We start from the raw sequence: 15,597 nt of genomic DNA, 5'->3' as shown, positions 1-15,597 counted from the left end.
GTTTACTTCCTATCATTATCTCCATTATTAAATTGCAAGCCTTTTGACTCTGTGGTGATAGTAATATTTTTATATTTACATGTGCTTACTTAGCTGTGGCCTCATGCTTTTATGATGAATTTGAAAGTTTTAATAGATTCTAACTGTGATTTGTTTGTTTCTAGCTACTTGGAGAACTTCTCCTTGATCGTCATAACTTCTCTATAATGACACGTTATATAAGTAATCCAGAGAATTTAAAACTCATGATGAATATGCTAAGGGAGAAAAGTAGAAATATCCAGTTTGAGGCTTTTCATGTTTTCAAGGTATGTTGTACAGTGATCAAATTTTGAATACACTGGAAGATTTAAATTGAGGTAATGCAATGTGGTTTTACATGGGCAATAGAGATAGTTAGAAAATTGATTACATATTTGTAATTAATAGTCTAAAGCTGGTTAAGAATTGTGATTAAGGATTACACAACACAATCTAATATTGGTCTTAAAGGTGTGTGAAAGTGTGGTTGGAAGTTGTATACACAGAGGTTCGGTATGTTATATAAAAATGATTTTGGAGCCTCATCTTGCTACAGTTTGTGTTATTATGCCCACTCATGTTCTGTCTAATGACCATGCATCTTGAAAATAGCCCTTGAGTACAGATGTAATAATCATAAGTTTTATCTTGTAGATCTCATTAGCTTTTGGTAATTTTTCAAATTGAGGACCTTCTTGATTATGTTATGTAGTTTCCTGGGCTAATGTGTGGCTTTTAGTTGTGAGCTTTGTTTTCATTGATTCTCATTTGTGTCAAAACAGTGCACTTCATTTATCATGGCTAATGCATTTTGGATGGCCTAGTTATAACTGGGTGATTAGGGGTATTTGCTAATCAAGTAATCAGTGGCCATATTAATCAATTAACATAATAATAACCATGTTACATACAAGCAATAAAAAAAACAAGAATAATAGTGGTGTGTGCTGTCACCCAGCTGGTTTTCCTCTAGTCAACAGTCCAAAATTAGTGCCAATGGTAGATAGCCTTAACAAACACAGGGCAAGAACTTTTGCTGGCAATAGGAATTAAACACAAGTTCTTTGAATCATGAGCTCCATCTTTGTCTACAAATAACCAAAGATGAACAATCTTGAAGTAGAAAAGAATAACTTACAAGGCTAAAGTTTGGTGGAGCACTGATAGTCCTTTATGTAGCTTTGTGCTTAACAACAAATATGGATAATAGGAGTAATTTTGAATAGTTGTAATAATTTAAAATAGTAATAATTGAAAAGTCTAATTTCCGTTATCTGATTATTTTCATGACAGTCATTAATCATTGTTTCTATTAACATAGCTAATTGTAATTTTGATTAATCTTTTATTTTACATGGTACCAATTGATTTAATTGCTGCTCATAGGTAATTGATTGACCCTTTTGCTATGGGCCCGGTATAATGTTCACAAGCTCATCTATACATTTGCAAAGATTAAGTATTTGCACTATAACTTTTGATACAACATGTGTATCTTAACAAAGTTTGGTAGACTTTTAGTAAAAGTTACAAGTATTTTGTATACAAAAAATCAGATTTTTTAATGAAATAATGAAAGATTTGTTTCTGAAAATAGAATATGTTTCATTACTGGTCTTAGTGCAAAGTGATATCATATTATGATTTAAAAGCTATTTTTCTTTCCTAGGACCTCAAATATCATTTGTGTAATCTCTAAAACTTCTTTAATACATTTCAGATGTTTGTTTTTAGTAAGACTATATTTCATGTTATTTTCTAATTCTATCTAAGTTTTGTCGCTTGACCAACTTTGTAAACATCATAACAAAATGGAGACGTAAATGTAAATTATGTTTTTTTCATACTAGAATGGCAACATATTATAACACAAAAATAAAAATGTTTAATTTAAGTACTTTAGTTTCATAATGCTACATATTTATTATTTTTTATTATATTGACCTTCCAGTCAGGTCCAGTTAATAGTACATTACTTGCACTGATGTCATGCACACGCACTCAAGTCATGTATTCAGTAACATAAAACTGGCCTTTAGTTGTCCCTGTCTTTGCTATGTTTTAGTGGACTAGTATTTTGAAACATAGAGTCATTTTCAAGTATTATACATTTTATACACATGTATATAGATTATTACTATGGAGAAATATGTTATTAAAATTATTAATCTTAAAATTTAGAACAGTAGGTCATGAAGTAAAGCAAACAATTGTCTCTTCTCACTACAACCTCTGTACTTGGTTACTGCAGGACGTAGGTTGCTAAGCCTTTTAAAATTTCTAATGTGGAGAATATAAAAGAAATTGTTTTAGGTTTTATGTATACAGTTGAATAACTAAAAAAAATCATAAAGAACTATTCTGATTCTATAGAATTCCACTATAATTTATTAAGCTTATTAACCAAGGTGTATTTAGATTTAAAAAAAATGAAACTTTGAGCAGACAGAACCTACCTCATTGAAATCTTAAACAAAAAGAACGTGGTATCCTTTTCAAAGATAGAAATGGCTGAGAAAACTACTCTGAGGGCACTTTAAGCTGTTGTTTGGTTATTTGCATGTCATAGATTGAAGTAAGTGTACATTAGAGACCGTTTCCCAGAAATAGAAAGAGGTGATTGGAGCCACTGTTTGATTCAGTACATAAGCCATATCTCAACTAAGTAAAAAGATATGAGATTCTTATTTTATATTCTAGTTCAGGGGTGGCCAAACTTGCTTAATGTAAGAGCCACATACAATAAACTTCAGATATGTGAGAGCCGCAAGACATGAACAAATATTACACCCACGTTCTTATTGTTACATGTACATTTTGTTACATAAATTTTGTATAATATTAAGAAATATGTGTATGTAATAATGTTTATTCATGTATGTAGTTTTAAGCTGTTAATTTGTATTAGTTTCAATAATCACAAAGTACACGTACATATAACAAATGTTTTCAAAATCCTGGCTGATTATTGTTTTAACTATATTGAGCATATTTGATATGGTAATGAACTACGGGAACATCAAAGAAAAATATGCTAATTTGCATTTCATTAACATTAAATGAGGCTGCCAAAAATAAAAATAAAAGGGATAAAAACAGATATTTCTTAATGATATTTATTTGTCTTAGTAAATATATGATCAAAACATGGAGGAAAATATGTAAAACAATAAAATTAGAGATATTTTAATCAGATATCATCTTACAAAATTTTAGTCTTATCATAATATTTTTCTGACACAAACAGGCATTTATACAATTGTCAGGCCAGTTACTGCTAGTAGAGGTCTTGTGAGTTTCTGTCTTGGTTGTGAGTCATTGAAATTTCAGCTGATATGTTGTCAAGGCTGTACGAATTAACTCTGTCAGGTGTTGGTTTGTAAGGATTGCACATTGCTTTGACTTCACAAACTTCATTACAGAATACAGTGATTCACAGCAGTATGTTATACTTAAAATTGAGATGAGTTGCACACTGGATTTCTTCAGTTTAGGATATTTTATTTCTGGAACATGCTTCCAGATGATTTTTGCAGCTACTTATGTGGACTGTTCAATTTGAAAATTGGTAATCTCTGATTACCTGAACCTGAAAGCTGTAAACATGCAGTCACAGAGTAATCTTGTTGCCACGATACTTGCATGTATCCTTAGGCCTACTGACTGATACTTACGAACTATCGCTTAGATTGAAAAGCTTAGAAGCACGCCTATATTAAAGATGTACATTTCGGCTATTGAAAAAGCCTACATCTAGGCCTAATTATGTAATTTGATTGGTAAGAACACGAGAATCACAAGAACAAACGTACAATTTGATGGCCTGTGATACAATAAAACATTTCAACAGACCAAACTGTAGGGGGGGATGATTGTATGCACCATACCACCCCACCTAAAATGAAGGAGGGGATGTATACCCTCCATCACCCCAGGATCTACACCTCTGCCTATACAGACTACAGAGCACCTTTCAAATGTCAAGTTCACATCTGCATATCAAGTTTCAGGATTTAAATAAAAGTAATAATAATTCTAACTCTGTTTCAACAATAATTAATAATGTTGCCATTTTAATATTTATAATTAAAATAAGTGCCCTTGTTCTCTCTTCTGCACAACTCTGAGAAATCTTACTTGTAAACTATGCATGTATCAGTTTGTTTTTTAGAATTATTCCACCTATTTCTATAACATGAGTATGTATTTCTAAGAATCTGTCACCCCTTGAAAAATTAATTGTCTGTCTTTGTTTCTCATATGAATGTACTTCCTTTTTTAGTGGTTTGTATTACTACAGCCCTTCATTCTTACCCATTTTGTGATGTGGCACCATGTGGTCAGAATAGTTACTTTGCACATAGCTGCAGGCAAGGTTTAAGTACACTTGGATAGAGCATATTATTAGCTATATGTCTATGTAGAGTAAATAAATTGGAATATAAGAGGTAGTGTATGGTTTTATTGTAAAGACTTCCCTAAGACTACTGTAGGTTAACCAAAGGAATTTGATGGGAACCTTGGAAGACTTGCATTAAAATTACAGATATGGACGTTTATAGTCTCTATAGATGTTATTTTTATTCCTGAAAATAGTTAAACATTAAATTTTATCCATTTGCAAGTTACAGAAGTTTTATTCTATGATAACACATAAGGTAGGTTTAGTTGTTATGGTTGGTCATGGTAAAATATTTGAAGGACTCAAATCCTGATTTATTGAATATTCTTGTTACGTATACAATATTCAAATGATGCACATCAAGGAATATTATTTATTAGATATAAATTTATCTTGATGAAGAATATCGTTTACAAAAATTTGATTATTTATCCAAACAAAAACAATGGTGATTCCATTTTTAAAAGGTCACGTCCAAAGTTACAGAAAATCTTTGTCAATATTTTATTTTTAGTGTAGTTGGAAGTGGCTGCAGTTAAAAAATAAAGTACTGAAAGAAATATGTAAAATGTAATGTTTTGACCAACAATTTAAAAAAAAATCAGTTCTGTTTTTCAAAATGGTGTCTCGAAACAAAATTTTGGAAATTTCTAAAAAACTGATAGAAACTAAATTGAATATTTAAATTTGAAACTATTTAACAAGTCTTCAGTGTTTTGATTAAGTACTTCCACTGTGAAATATAAATGGATATCAGTGACACATTTGGTCAGAAAGTGTTAAACAGCCATATATTAGTCTATGTGGGTAGTGGTTTGATATGGTGTAAATGATTTAAATCTATACTATGATAGTTTATAAGGCAGTTCACCTAGTGCTAGCCACAGAACTGATAAAGGACTATAGTAATGTATCAGAGTATCTAATTATGATTGTCATATTTCAGTCACCTTAGAAAAAGATGCATATATGTCTTGACAAAGATTTTTCAGTCCACAGGATCTGACCACTCGAAATGTGTTAGGCTAGGTAACAGTGTTCTTTGTCAAAATAACTTAATGTTGATAAGTGTAGTTCATTGTATTTGTATGTGTTGGTTCAGTAGTATAAACTTTAACAATAACATTCAATAAATGAGAACTTAAGTACTTGGAATGTTTGTCATCACTTGTTATACTCACAAAACATAACTAAGCTTGTCTGATGTCTTATCATAGGAGAAAATGTCTGTACCTTCAAATGGATATAAGTTAACATTAAACAGTTTTTAGGAATAAAAGTGACATCTAGACATTGTAAACGAATTCTGAGATTGGTGGTTTGTTCCCATGTATTCCGACTTAATTTATTCATCTTTGACAGACTGTCTTTCTATCATTCAGTAATCTAATAACAATATTCTTAATATTTTAGTTTTTTACCCATTTAAATACTGTTAGAAAACATGAGAAATGCTGCAACTCAACAATATATCATATTATCACAGTTGTAAATCCTGTACAACAGGGTTAGTTGAAGTAAATTATGGCATGTATATCACTTATCCTTAACATGCATTCATTTATTTTCAAGGTGTTTGTGGCGAATCCCAACAAACCCAAACCAATTCTTGACATTCTTCTTCGAAATAAAGAAAAGCTGGTTGACTTCCTCACTAATTTCCATACTGACCGCTCAGACGATGAACAGTTCAATGATGAGAAGGCTTATCTGATAAAACAGATTAGAGAGTTAAAACCTCAGGATGATCACTAGTGTTTAAAAAGTTGTATAATTATTATATATCCTCTCATTCCAAAATGTATTATTTTTTGTTATCCACTTTACTGTGAGAGGTTGTTAAATGTTAGTAGCTTTTCAGAATTCTGCTGTACAGATGTTCATATGGTAATCGAAAAAAAATGAAACAATAAATAGAAAGTTTGAGATACAATAGATTTTCAAAGCTAACGTTTTTGTTTTCTATTTAGAAACTACAGTGTAATTGTACTGTAAATAATTTTGTACTGCTTATTACAAGTTTATGAATAGCATTGATTGTATGTAAGTAGATATACATAAGAATGTATGTGAGAATTGGAATACGTAAAACATGCTGTGGACATTATTTAACAAACAACTCCCTTTGCTGAATGTTTAAATTAATTAAGTTGACTAAAATATAAAAATGTGATAACCATAAATGCTACATAAGAGTTTATAAAAATTAGTTTCGCTGGTACTTGCTTATTTATGCTAACATGAAATACTTGTGTGTACAGCATAAATTAAAACCTGTCGGTGATTGCAGCTAAATTCTGAGTGGACAGTATTTGTAAAGTAAGTGTTTTTTTAGTTAGTACTATTTTGGGCTTACCAAAGGATCATCTGATTTTAGTTATTGGTACAAAGAAGTATAGTATTATTTAGATTTTGTTAAAATACATGTACCTAGTGTATTAGTAAATTGGGAACCTTAATAGCATTTACTAGTGATGTGTTTAGAAAAATGCTTTTAAATGTAGAGTTAACCAGATGTTGTTTATCATCAAGAGACAAGTTGATCTCATGCAGTAGTTAAGAACTGGTTACAGTTACATGAAAATATTTTTTTTTTGTAACTGCTAAACTATGTAGATTTTTATATTAACATGTAACTTTGGTTAGGTTTGATTTAATAATATTCATCAAAGTAAAGAAAAAAAAGGAATTTCTTTATGGGTGTGGTAATGTAATTAAATAAGGCTACAAATGTGTAAATTCTGGAACATAAATTTCATTTGCAAAAGAACATGGTTGTTTCTTTTTAGCTTCACTCTTTTAGTTTAAAACCATCCATGTGAAGTTCTTGAAGCAACTTTTACTGGAGTTTGTTTATTTAAAGAATTATATTTTCTCCTCATGAAAGTATTTGCTTAAAAATTGATGAAAAAAATGCACAGTATATTATTTTAGTAGAAACACATAAAAAAAGGAAAATAGTTGCATTTAAAAATGTGTGCCGTAAAATGGTTTTGTTCATGTTGTTTCTTTGTTCTTGGGCTCGGCATGACCAAGTGAGTAAAGCGTTCGATTTGTAATTCGAGGGTCGTGGGTTCGAATCCTGGTCACACCAAACATGCTCGCCCTTTCAGCCATGGGAGCATTATAATGTGACGGTCGATTCCACTATTTTTTGGTAAAAGAGTAGCCCAAGGGTTGGCAGTGGGTGGTGATGACTAACTGCCTTCCCTCTAGTCTTACACTGCTATATTAGGGACGGCTAGTGCAGACACCCCTCAGGTAGCTTTGCGCAAAATTCAAAACAAACAATCTTTGTTCTTGTTTCTCACTTTAACTCTTTAGTGAGTCAGATTTTGAAGAAACCCTGAAATTGGTTTTTACTCGGAATTTAAATGAAAAATTAAAGAAGTTACTGAGCTTAAAGCAGTGATTTTCAGTTTCAAGCCTTACAAACCTTTTCAACATGTGTGTCCATGCAGATTTTGACCTGACATAGTAGCATGTGATGAAATGGACTCAATAAAGACTGGGAATGAAATTATATTAAGAAGACTGATCTGCTATAACAACTATCTGAACACAAATCCTATTATAGATACTTAAGGAACAGCAGTATATGAGTTAACATTGCTAAAGCAGAATTTGAGAAGCTATTTTCTCAAAAGATCATGGAATAACATTATTAGTTTGGTTGCATTTTGGTTACAAAAAAGATTTTTAAAAAGTGTAAAAGATGGTCATTTAATTTGTATATGTGACCAAACCACTACAACCAAAGGAACTTCATATAGACATGTGATACCTGTGTATTGACCACCTGATGCTGGCCAAAGAAATGTAAGACTCTAAGTCACAATCATCAACAAGCCAGGAAACTTTAAAAACAGCATCATATATATATATAGTAAGTACGGGAATAAATTTTCATTTACATATCTGTTACCTTGGGTCAGGATCAAAATTGTGTAGAACAAGCTATATTTTGTAAAACAGTTTTTGAAATGCCTTTTATCTATAAATTTTTTCATAATTCAATGTGTATCACAGCAAAACACTTATAAAACAGAAGTAAAACATTGTCATAATGTGCTTACAAACATTCACAGTTTTCATTAGTTAAATGGATCACAGTTGGCTTAAACTGGAACTTGGTAACATGAAACAAGAAGTCAAAATTTTGAGGTCATTCCTTCTCCAAACTTAAAATTGCTCTTTTTCTTAATATTTTAATGAAAGGTGAATATATTAAAACACAGTAAAAACTGTATGAAAGTGTGCAAAGTATTTTATACATAAGAAAAATGGTTAACTGTATGGTGTACTTGTTATACATGTGTACTGTCTCACATGGAGAGAGTGGTCATGTGACTATATGCAGTGTAGGTGGAAAATACCATGAGCTACAACCTAGAAAATGACATGTCTTTAAAAATTAAGAGGTAAAATGTATATTTTAATATGCTGAAGTTTCAGAGCAAGATTCTCAGTGTCTTGATAAAAATGTTGAAAGTAGCCTTATTGTTTGTATAGTTTTTAGTAGAAAATTCAATTTCTATGGCAGGAAGTAGACTGTGTTACATATATTAAAATGGTTTCAGATTTTATATATATTTGGTTTAACATTTCTATTAATTTGTAGGTGACTGAATATGTTTATTGTGTGTGAGTATTCAGTTTTTGTTATAAACTTTGAACAGTTATTCAAGCTTAATAGGTAAAAGGAAAACTGAAACTGCTTTAAATGTTTCCTTCAAGTCTTCGTTTTTTATTAATAATAGTACTCACAGAACTGTAAGTCATTATTGAATTTAAAATTGTTGCTTGACACAACACTATTGTAGCTATTAACAGTTAATACAAAAAAATGTGGGTCATTTGAATATGTGTTTGTCTTTTATTTCATTTTTTATTTTTCAGATTTAAGTTTTGTTTTTTTTATTTTGCTATTGCTTTGATCATTAACTATTTTTAATAGTTCCTTTATGATATTAAAGTAATTAAAGCCCTCTTGTTTCTTGTTTACATTGTGCACTTGCTACAGTGGTTGTTTCAAATTTGGTATGAAATTAACTTTAATGTAAAGGCATAAAGACTTTTTTATTTGCTATAATTAACTTATTTATTTGTTATGAGAGTTTAAATAAACGTTTCCATAATCTAGTTTTTAAAATTTCTCCCACAGCAAATGATGTCAAAATATTTGTAAAGCATGTGAAAGCCTAGTTGGAATCTCCATGTTATTAATCAGAAACATACAGCTGAAGCGTATCCGGTTTTTAGTACTTTGTTGTATGATTAAAATTTATAATCATTAATAACGTTTTCGCCATTTTAGCCTCCAAGTGGCACAGCAGCAAATGTCTGCAGACTTATAATGCTAAAATCTATGTTTTGATACCCATGGTGAGCAGAGCATAGACAGACCATTGTGTAGCTTTTTGCTTTATATTAAGTTAGAAATTGCAATTATAAGTCAGTGGTTTCTAAATTTAAAAGCTCTCTCTTGTTTAATGTTTCAGTTATTTTACCAAAACTGTAAAGTTTTATATTCTTCCTTCGTTTCTCCATCTTCATAGTTATTTATTTTTTACAGGAGGCAATTGGTCGGAGAAACCTGTAAAGTTTAAGTATATTTTTATCAGTTCTTAGCTTGTGTCACGTGAGAATTGAATAAAGTAAGCAGCTAATCTCTCACATACATGTGGCCCTGTATGGTTAAGCTAATCCTCTATGGTTAAGGCACTCAACTAGCAATCTGAAGGTTGCGGGTTTGAATCCCTATCACACCAAACATGCTCGCTCTTTCAGTTGTGGGGGCATTATAATGTGATGGTCAATCTCACTGTTTGTTGGTAAAAGAGTAACCCAAGAGTTGGCAGTGGTTGCTGATGATGATGACTAGTTACCATTCCTTCTAGTCTTACACTGCTAAATTAGGGACAGATAGCCCATGTGTAGCTTTGCACAAAATTCAAAACCAATTCATACATACAAAACTATTATATTTATATATGGAATATTTAAAACACTCTTTCTAAATAAGAAGAAAGAAATGTGTTTTTTCAACATTTGACACAGAAACCATCATATGTTTAGATAACACAAAGTCTTAATAGTGAAAAATATTTATAGTTTTGTTATGAAACCTGCAGAATTCACTATGTATTGGCCCTGTATAATTAAGAAAAAAATAATACAGGTGTATTCTGTTACGTTATTATGTGAAATATTTTTATTTTAAATAAACATGTAAAAAAGATAACAAACTCAGTAGAGAACAGGTAAACAACATGTATCAGCTTTATGGTAATTAATTCAGTCTGCCAAGCTTTAATTGAACTTAAATAGCTAGGTACACTTTTTAGAAGCTTATTAGTTGTGGTATATTAACCAATAATAATTTCCCATAATTATTTGACAGTTTATTCATCCATCTAGAATATCCAAAACGACCATTTTTACTTTTTAAATATATTAAACAAATAGATGAAGTGTAACATGATAATACACAAATTACAGTAGATTTTATTGCCAACAAATGGCTAAGCACAAAGTCTTACAGCTTACAATGTTAGAAACTGGGTTTCGATAATTTTACATTCTGTAGTTTCGCGCTTGACAACAGAGAAACCATTTTTATACGGTTATGAAGTATATTTTACGTGTGTTTATGTATTACTATTCAAAGTAAGAAGGATAAGTTCGAACAGAATTGGACAATTGATTTTGTGAAACCTCCTAACCCTGGATGTTCCACTCTTTTCGTCAAACTCTTCCAATAACACTGCATCCATCACGTTCTGCACGTTTTATCTGTATTCTAATGCTACAAATAAATGATAAACTGCACTTGCATTTCTGGGAAATACATTAAACGCAATCTCGATTAGAAAAGTGACTAAACTCTGAGTGGACGCGATAAGGATTATTATTTTTAATTAGGAAGCACATTTAACATCGTATATAAATACTATTTGAAACTGACTGATTCAAAACTTTCATCAACACCCTATCTTATTTCTGTTTTATATCGAGTGGAATATTTCTAACTCCAGTTATCTCACGAAATCACGTCTCATGATGACGCATTCGTTGTAACCTCAGGTTTAGCTGAAAAAGTTTCTGGAAGATAAATTTGAACATTTAAACAAGAAGACACTTAAAGGGTCTAACTTGCATGTGTCACTGTTTTCTATATGATGAACGGAAATGTTTCGAGAAAAGTACAAAACTGGGAATATTTTTACGTTGCTGCTTAATTTTATCAAAAATAATTCACCTTTTTGACCTTTTGTTAATGAAGTTGTCATTGAACCTATGCTTTTAATAAAAAAACATTTTCTAAATTTGCATGATTCTAAGACATTTCACTCTTTTCGTTCAAAAGGCGTTTTATTGATTGTATTTAAACACACAAGAAGGAATCCTCAACAGCCGTGGCTGTAATTACGTTTTAAATCGGCCAAGCGAGGGGAATATGAGCCAAAAATTAGCACGTGATATGAAGAATCAGAGCTGTTGTATGCGCTATTATGCTATGGCGAAAAATATTTTATTCAAATAATGCTAGTCATACTAGATTAATTTATAAGTTTACTTGTTTAGAATAATTCACACAAAAAAAGCATTGTATTTTACAAGTGATAATAGATGGCACGCCAAGCAAGTAAAAATTTATAGAAGCATATCTCGTTATTACAAACTTCGGCTAAAGTGATCTTTATATATAAATACGTATAATAACAAAATGCTGTGGCTATAGTCTAAAGGGCTATTATGGCATAGCATAAAAATACTACGGAGTATAAATAGTATTTTTAAGTATTTATGTTAAACGATATTGTTACTCTAGCAGGTTTTAAACTCGTTTTTTGAAGTATCTTAGATGCCATGTGCACAGTAAACTAACTAAAATTATAATTTATGTTTTTTTGAAGTTCACGGAAAGATTCACGAGGGTTATCTGCGTTAGCTATCCCTAATTGAACACTAAGATTAGAGAGAAGGCAGCTAGTCATCACCACCCACAGCTAACTCTTGAGATACTCCTTTACGAACTAATAATAGGATTCACCCTTACATTATAATGCTCCCACGGGTGAAAGGATGAGCATGTTTGGTATGATGAGAATTCGAACCTTCAGATTGGAAGTCAAGCGTCCTAACTATCAAGCCACTAAGATTATTATTTTTATTCATTATTTTATTTATGTGTGTGTGTGTTTTCTTCTAGCAAAGCTACATCGGGCTATCTGCTGAGTCCATCGAGGGGAATCGAACCTTATTTATGTGTAAATGAAACATGTATTTTAATTATTAACATCATATAACTACGAACGTATAGCAAGAAGAGAAAGTAGATTGCACCTTGAGCATCCAGGATTAAATCAGTTTCATGTTACACCCCATATTTTTTATCATCTAAAAATTAGTGATGCTTTTTATACTTTTGAGAGGGAGTTGTTATTGAATAATGATTATATTCGACATACGGTTTGAAGAGGGTAATTTTACACTCCGTAATAGTGAAATTTACCCTCTTAGGTTAAATACAATATCACAAATTGGAATTAGCATCCAAAGAAAATTATAATTTACTTATAAAATATGAAAATTATTTTAAAACATTTAATAAAAATATTACAAAGTAACTTTCACAACAAATATAATTGTTTAAATTGATGGATTGTTTTGGTTTTTTGAATTTCCCGCAAAGCTACTCGAGGGCTATCTGCACTAGCCGTCTCTAATTTAACAGTGTAAGACTAGAGGGAAGGCAGCTAGTCATCACCACCCACCGCTAACTCTTGGGCTACTCTTTTACCAACGAATAGTGGGATTGACCGTCACATTATAACGCCCCCATGGATGAAAGGACGGGCATGTTTGGTGCGACCGGGACTCGAACCCGCGACCCTCGGATTATGAGTCGAACGCCTTAACACGCTTGGCCATGCCGGGCCCAGGATTGTTTCGAAATTAAGCACAAAGCTAAATAAAGGGCTATATGTGGTCCACTCATCATGGATATTGAAACCCCGGTTTCTAGCAGTTTGATCCCGCAGACATACTATTGTACAACTGGGGGTTAATTTTTGAAAGCCACAGAAAAATCACATATACTTGACTATACATTCCCTGTGATTCAGCACATGAAACGAAAGAAAAATCCAATCTATTGAAAAACAAAATAAACGCAATCACAAAATTGTGCTCACCCGCGACGTTCAAATTACGAGCCTAGCGCCTTAACCACCTGGCCATGCCGGACCAAAACATTAACTTTGTTTAACAGTGTTAAAATATTTCTTCTTGTGCATGAGAGTATACATGTTTTATTATTTGCATTTTAAAAGTTTATCAGTACCAGCCCTGTTTCTTGGTCATTGAAGAAGTGTATTACAGGAGGTTCACAGCACAAGTCCTCTTAGAACATTTCGTATTCTGACTGAGCCCCTCTCCCATTCACCCACCAGTGAACCTTTAAATACTGAGTGCTTTAATAGCATTATGTATTTGCTATGACCCCCAGTTTGTGTTTCTTTACTTGCTTGTAGTTAAACACAAAGCTACATAATGGACTATCTATGCTCTGCCCACCGCGGGTATCAAAACCCTAATTATAACATTGTAACCTGTGATATATTTACAATATTTTAGGTCATCAGTTGTGAATATAGGACTACACTAGTACATCAAACAAATTATTGCTATATTAACACAAAAGTTTCACTATTATGTCTGTCTATGCTATTCAATACAGTATCTCCCGTATATATATATATATATGTGTGTGTGTGTGTGTGTCTATATTGTGCTGGCTGTAGTATATCCCTGTAAGAAGCTTTCAGGAAGCGTTGAGTTTACAGTTTATTTTATGATGAATATATATTATTCTAATAAATAAAGAATGCAATGACAAAAATGGTCATTTTCTCTAAAAAATAAAATCCTTAAATCAAAGAATTAACATATTTGCATTTTGTGAAAGATAAGACGTTTTTAATAGTCAAGATACACGAGTCTGAGAAGCATTGTAACAACAACGTGACAAGAATGCGTGACTTTGGTGCTATCATGCTTGCAATTACTTGCCGATAAAATCAGAAATTTGTTGTTCTCAGTCACGGTTAGAGGTAGAAGTTGAGATCTCCGCGTTCTTCAGAAGTGTAATCAGATATTAAGAGAGTTAGCCTTTAGATAAGAGGTTAAATGGGCAGGTGGGTTATGTGTGTTCCGTGGGTTTGGGATTGTTGCTCTTTCTGTATGATATATATGTACTTAACTCCTGAACGAGAAAACTGGATAAAGGTGAGACGCCGGCATTATTATACAAACAAAGGTCTACTGTAGCGCAAGTTACTCTGATTTTCATCTCCAAATGTTAGTGTTGCATCAGGTACCAAACTGTTCTCAGTTGCTCGTTGGGAATATGGTTGAATAAAATTATAGTCTGTAGCAGTTACTATAGTATTTGGTAAAACATACAATAATCAAAGGTAAAATACCTTTATATAGTGAAACATACGTACATTGTAAAACACACAGTAAATGAGATTGGATTACATATACATAGTGAAACATGCAGGATGGTAAAACATGTAATAATTAAGAGTGAATTACATATACATAGTGAAACATGCAGGATGGTAAAACATGTAATAATTAAGAGTGAATTACATATACATAGTGAAACATGTAGGATGGTAAAACAGGTAATAATTAAGAGTGAATTACATACACATAGTGAGACATGTAGCATGGTAAAGCATGTAATAATTAAGAGTGAATTACATATACATAGTGAGACATGTAGGATGGTAAAACATGTAATAATTAAGAGTGAATTACATACACATAGTGAGACATGTAGGATGGTAAAACATGTAATAATTAAGAGTGAATTACATACACATAGAGAAACATACAGTAAGTAGAGGAAAGCATCAATCCAACAGAACCAGCACCCTAATCTTTGGCTACTGTAATCGAACAGTGGAATTTATCCATTACTTTCAGAACAAACTCAAGACCTCAAAGTGTTGAGCGTGTGTTTTGGGACAACTGAACAGGAATCACGTGACCTCGGAGTGACATTCTAAAACATGAGATATCTCACATGCGGTAGCTCTCATCTTTCTTTGTGGTCACTTTCATTGTGACCGATGTTTGTTTAGGACTGACATGTCTGC

At 31.8% G+C, this 15,597-nt stretch overlaps 1 protein-coding gene across 7 annotated transcripts in view; it reads left to right on the top strand.

The window, feature by feature from the left end:
• Positions 1 to 9,285, top strand: part of LOC143256624 (protein Mo25-like) — a 28,078-nt gene extending 18,793 nt beyond the window's left edge. For all 7 annotated transcript variants that reach the window (XM_076514063.1, XM_076514069.1, XM_076514068.1 and 4 more), the window contains 2 exons: positions 165 to 308; positions 5,996 to 9,285. In XM_076514063.1, coding sequence (XP_076370178.1) covers positions 165 to 308; positions 5,996 to 6,178 — 327 coding nt within the window. In that variant the 3' untranslated portion in view covers positions 6,179 to 9,285. The remainder of the gene's footprint in view (positions 1 to 164; positions 309 to 5,995) is intronic.
• The last annotated feature ends 6,312 nt before the right edge of the window (positions 9,286 to 15,597 follow it).

The sequence above is a fragment of the Tachypleus tridentatus genome, chromosome 7, assembly GCF_004210375.1.
Source record: "Tachypleus tridentatus isolate NWPU-2018 chromosome 7, ASM421037v1, whole genome shotgun sequence".
Classification (NCBI taxonomy): Eukaryota; Metazoa; Arthropoda; class Merostomata; order Xiphosura; family Limulidae; genus Tachypleus; species Tachypleus tridentatus.
Note: the sequence above shows the minus strand (reverse complement) of the source record. Positions and strands in the feature narration are given on the sequence as shown.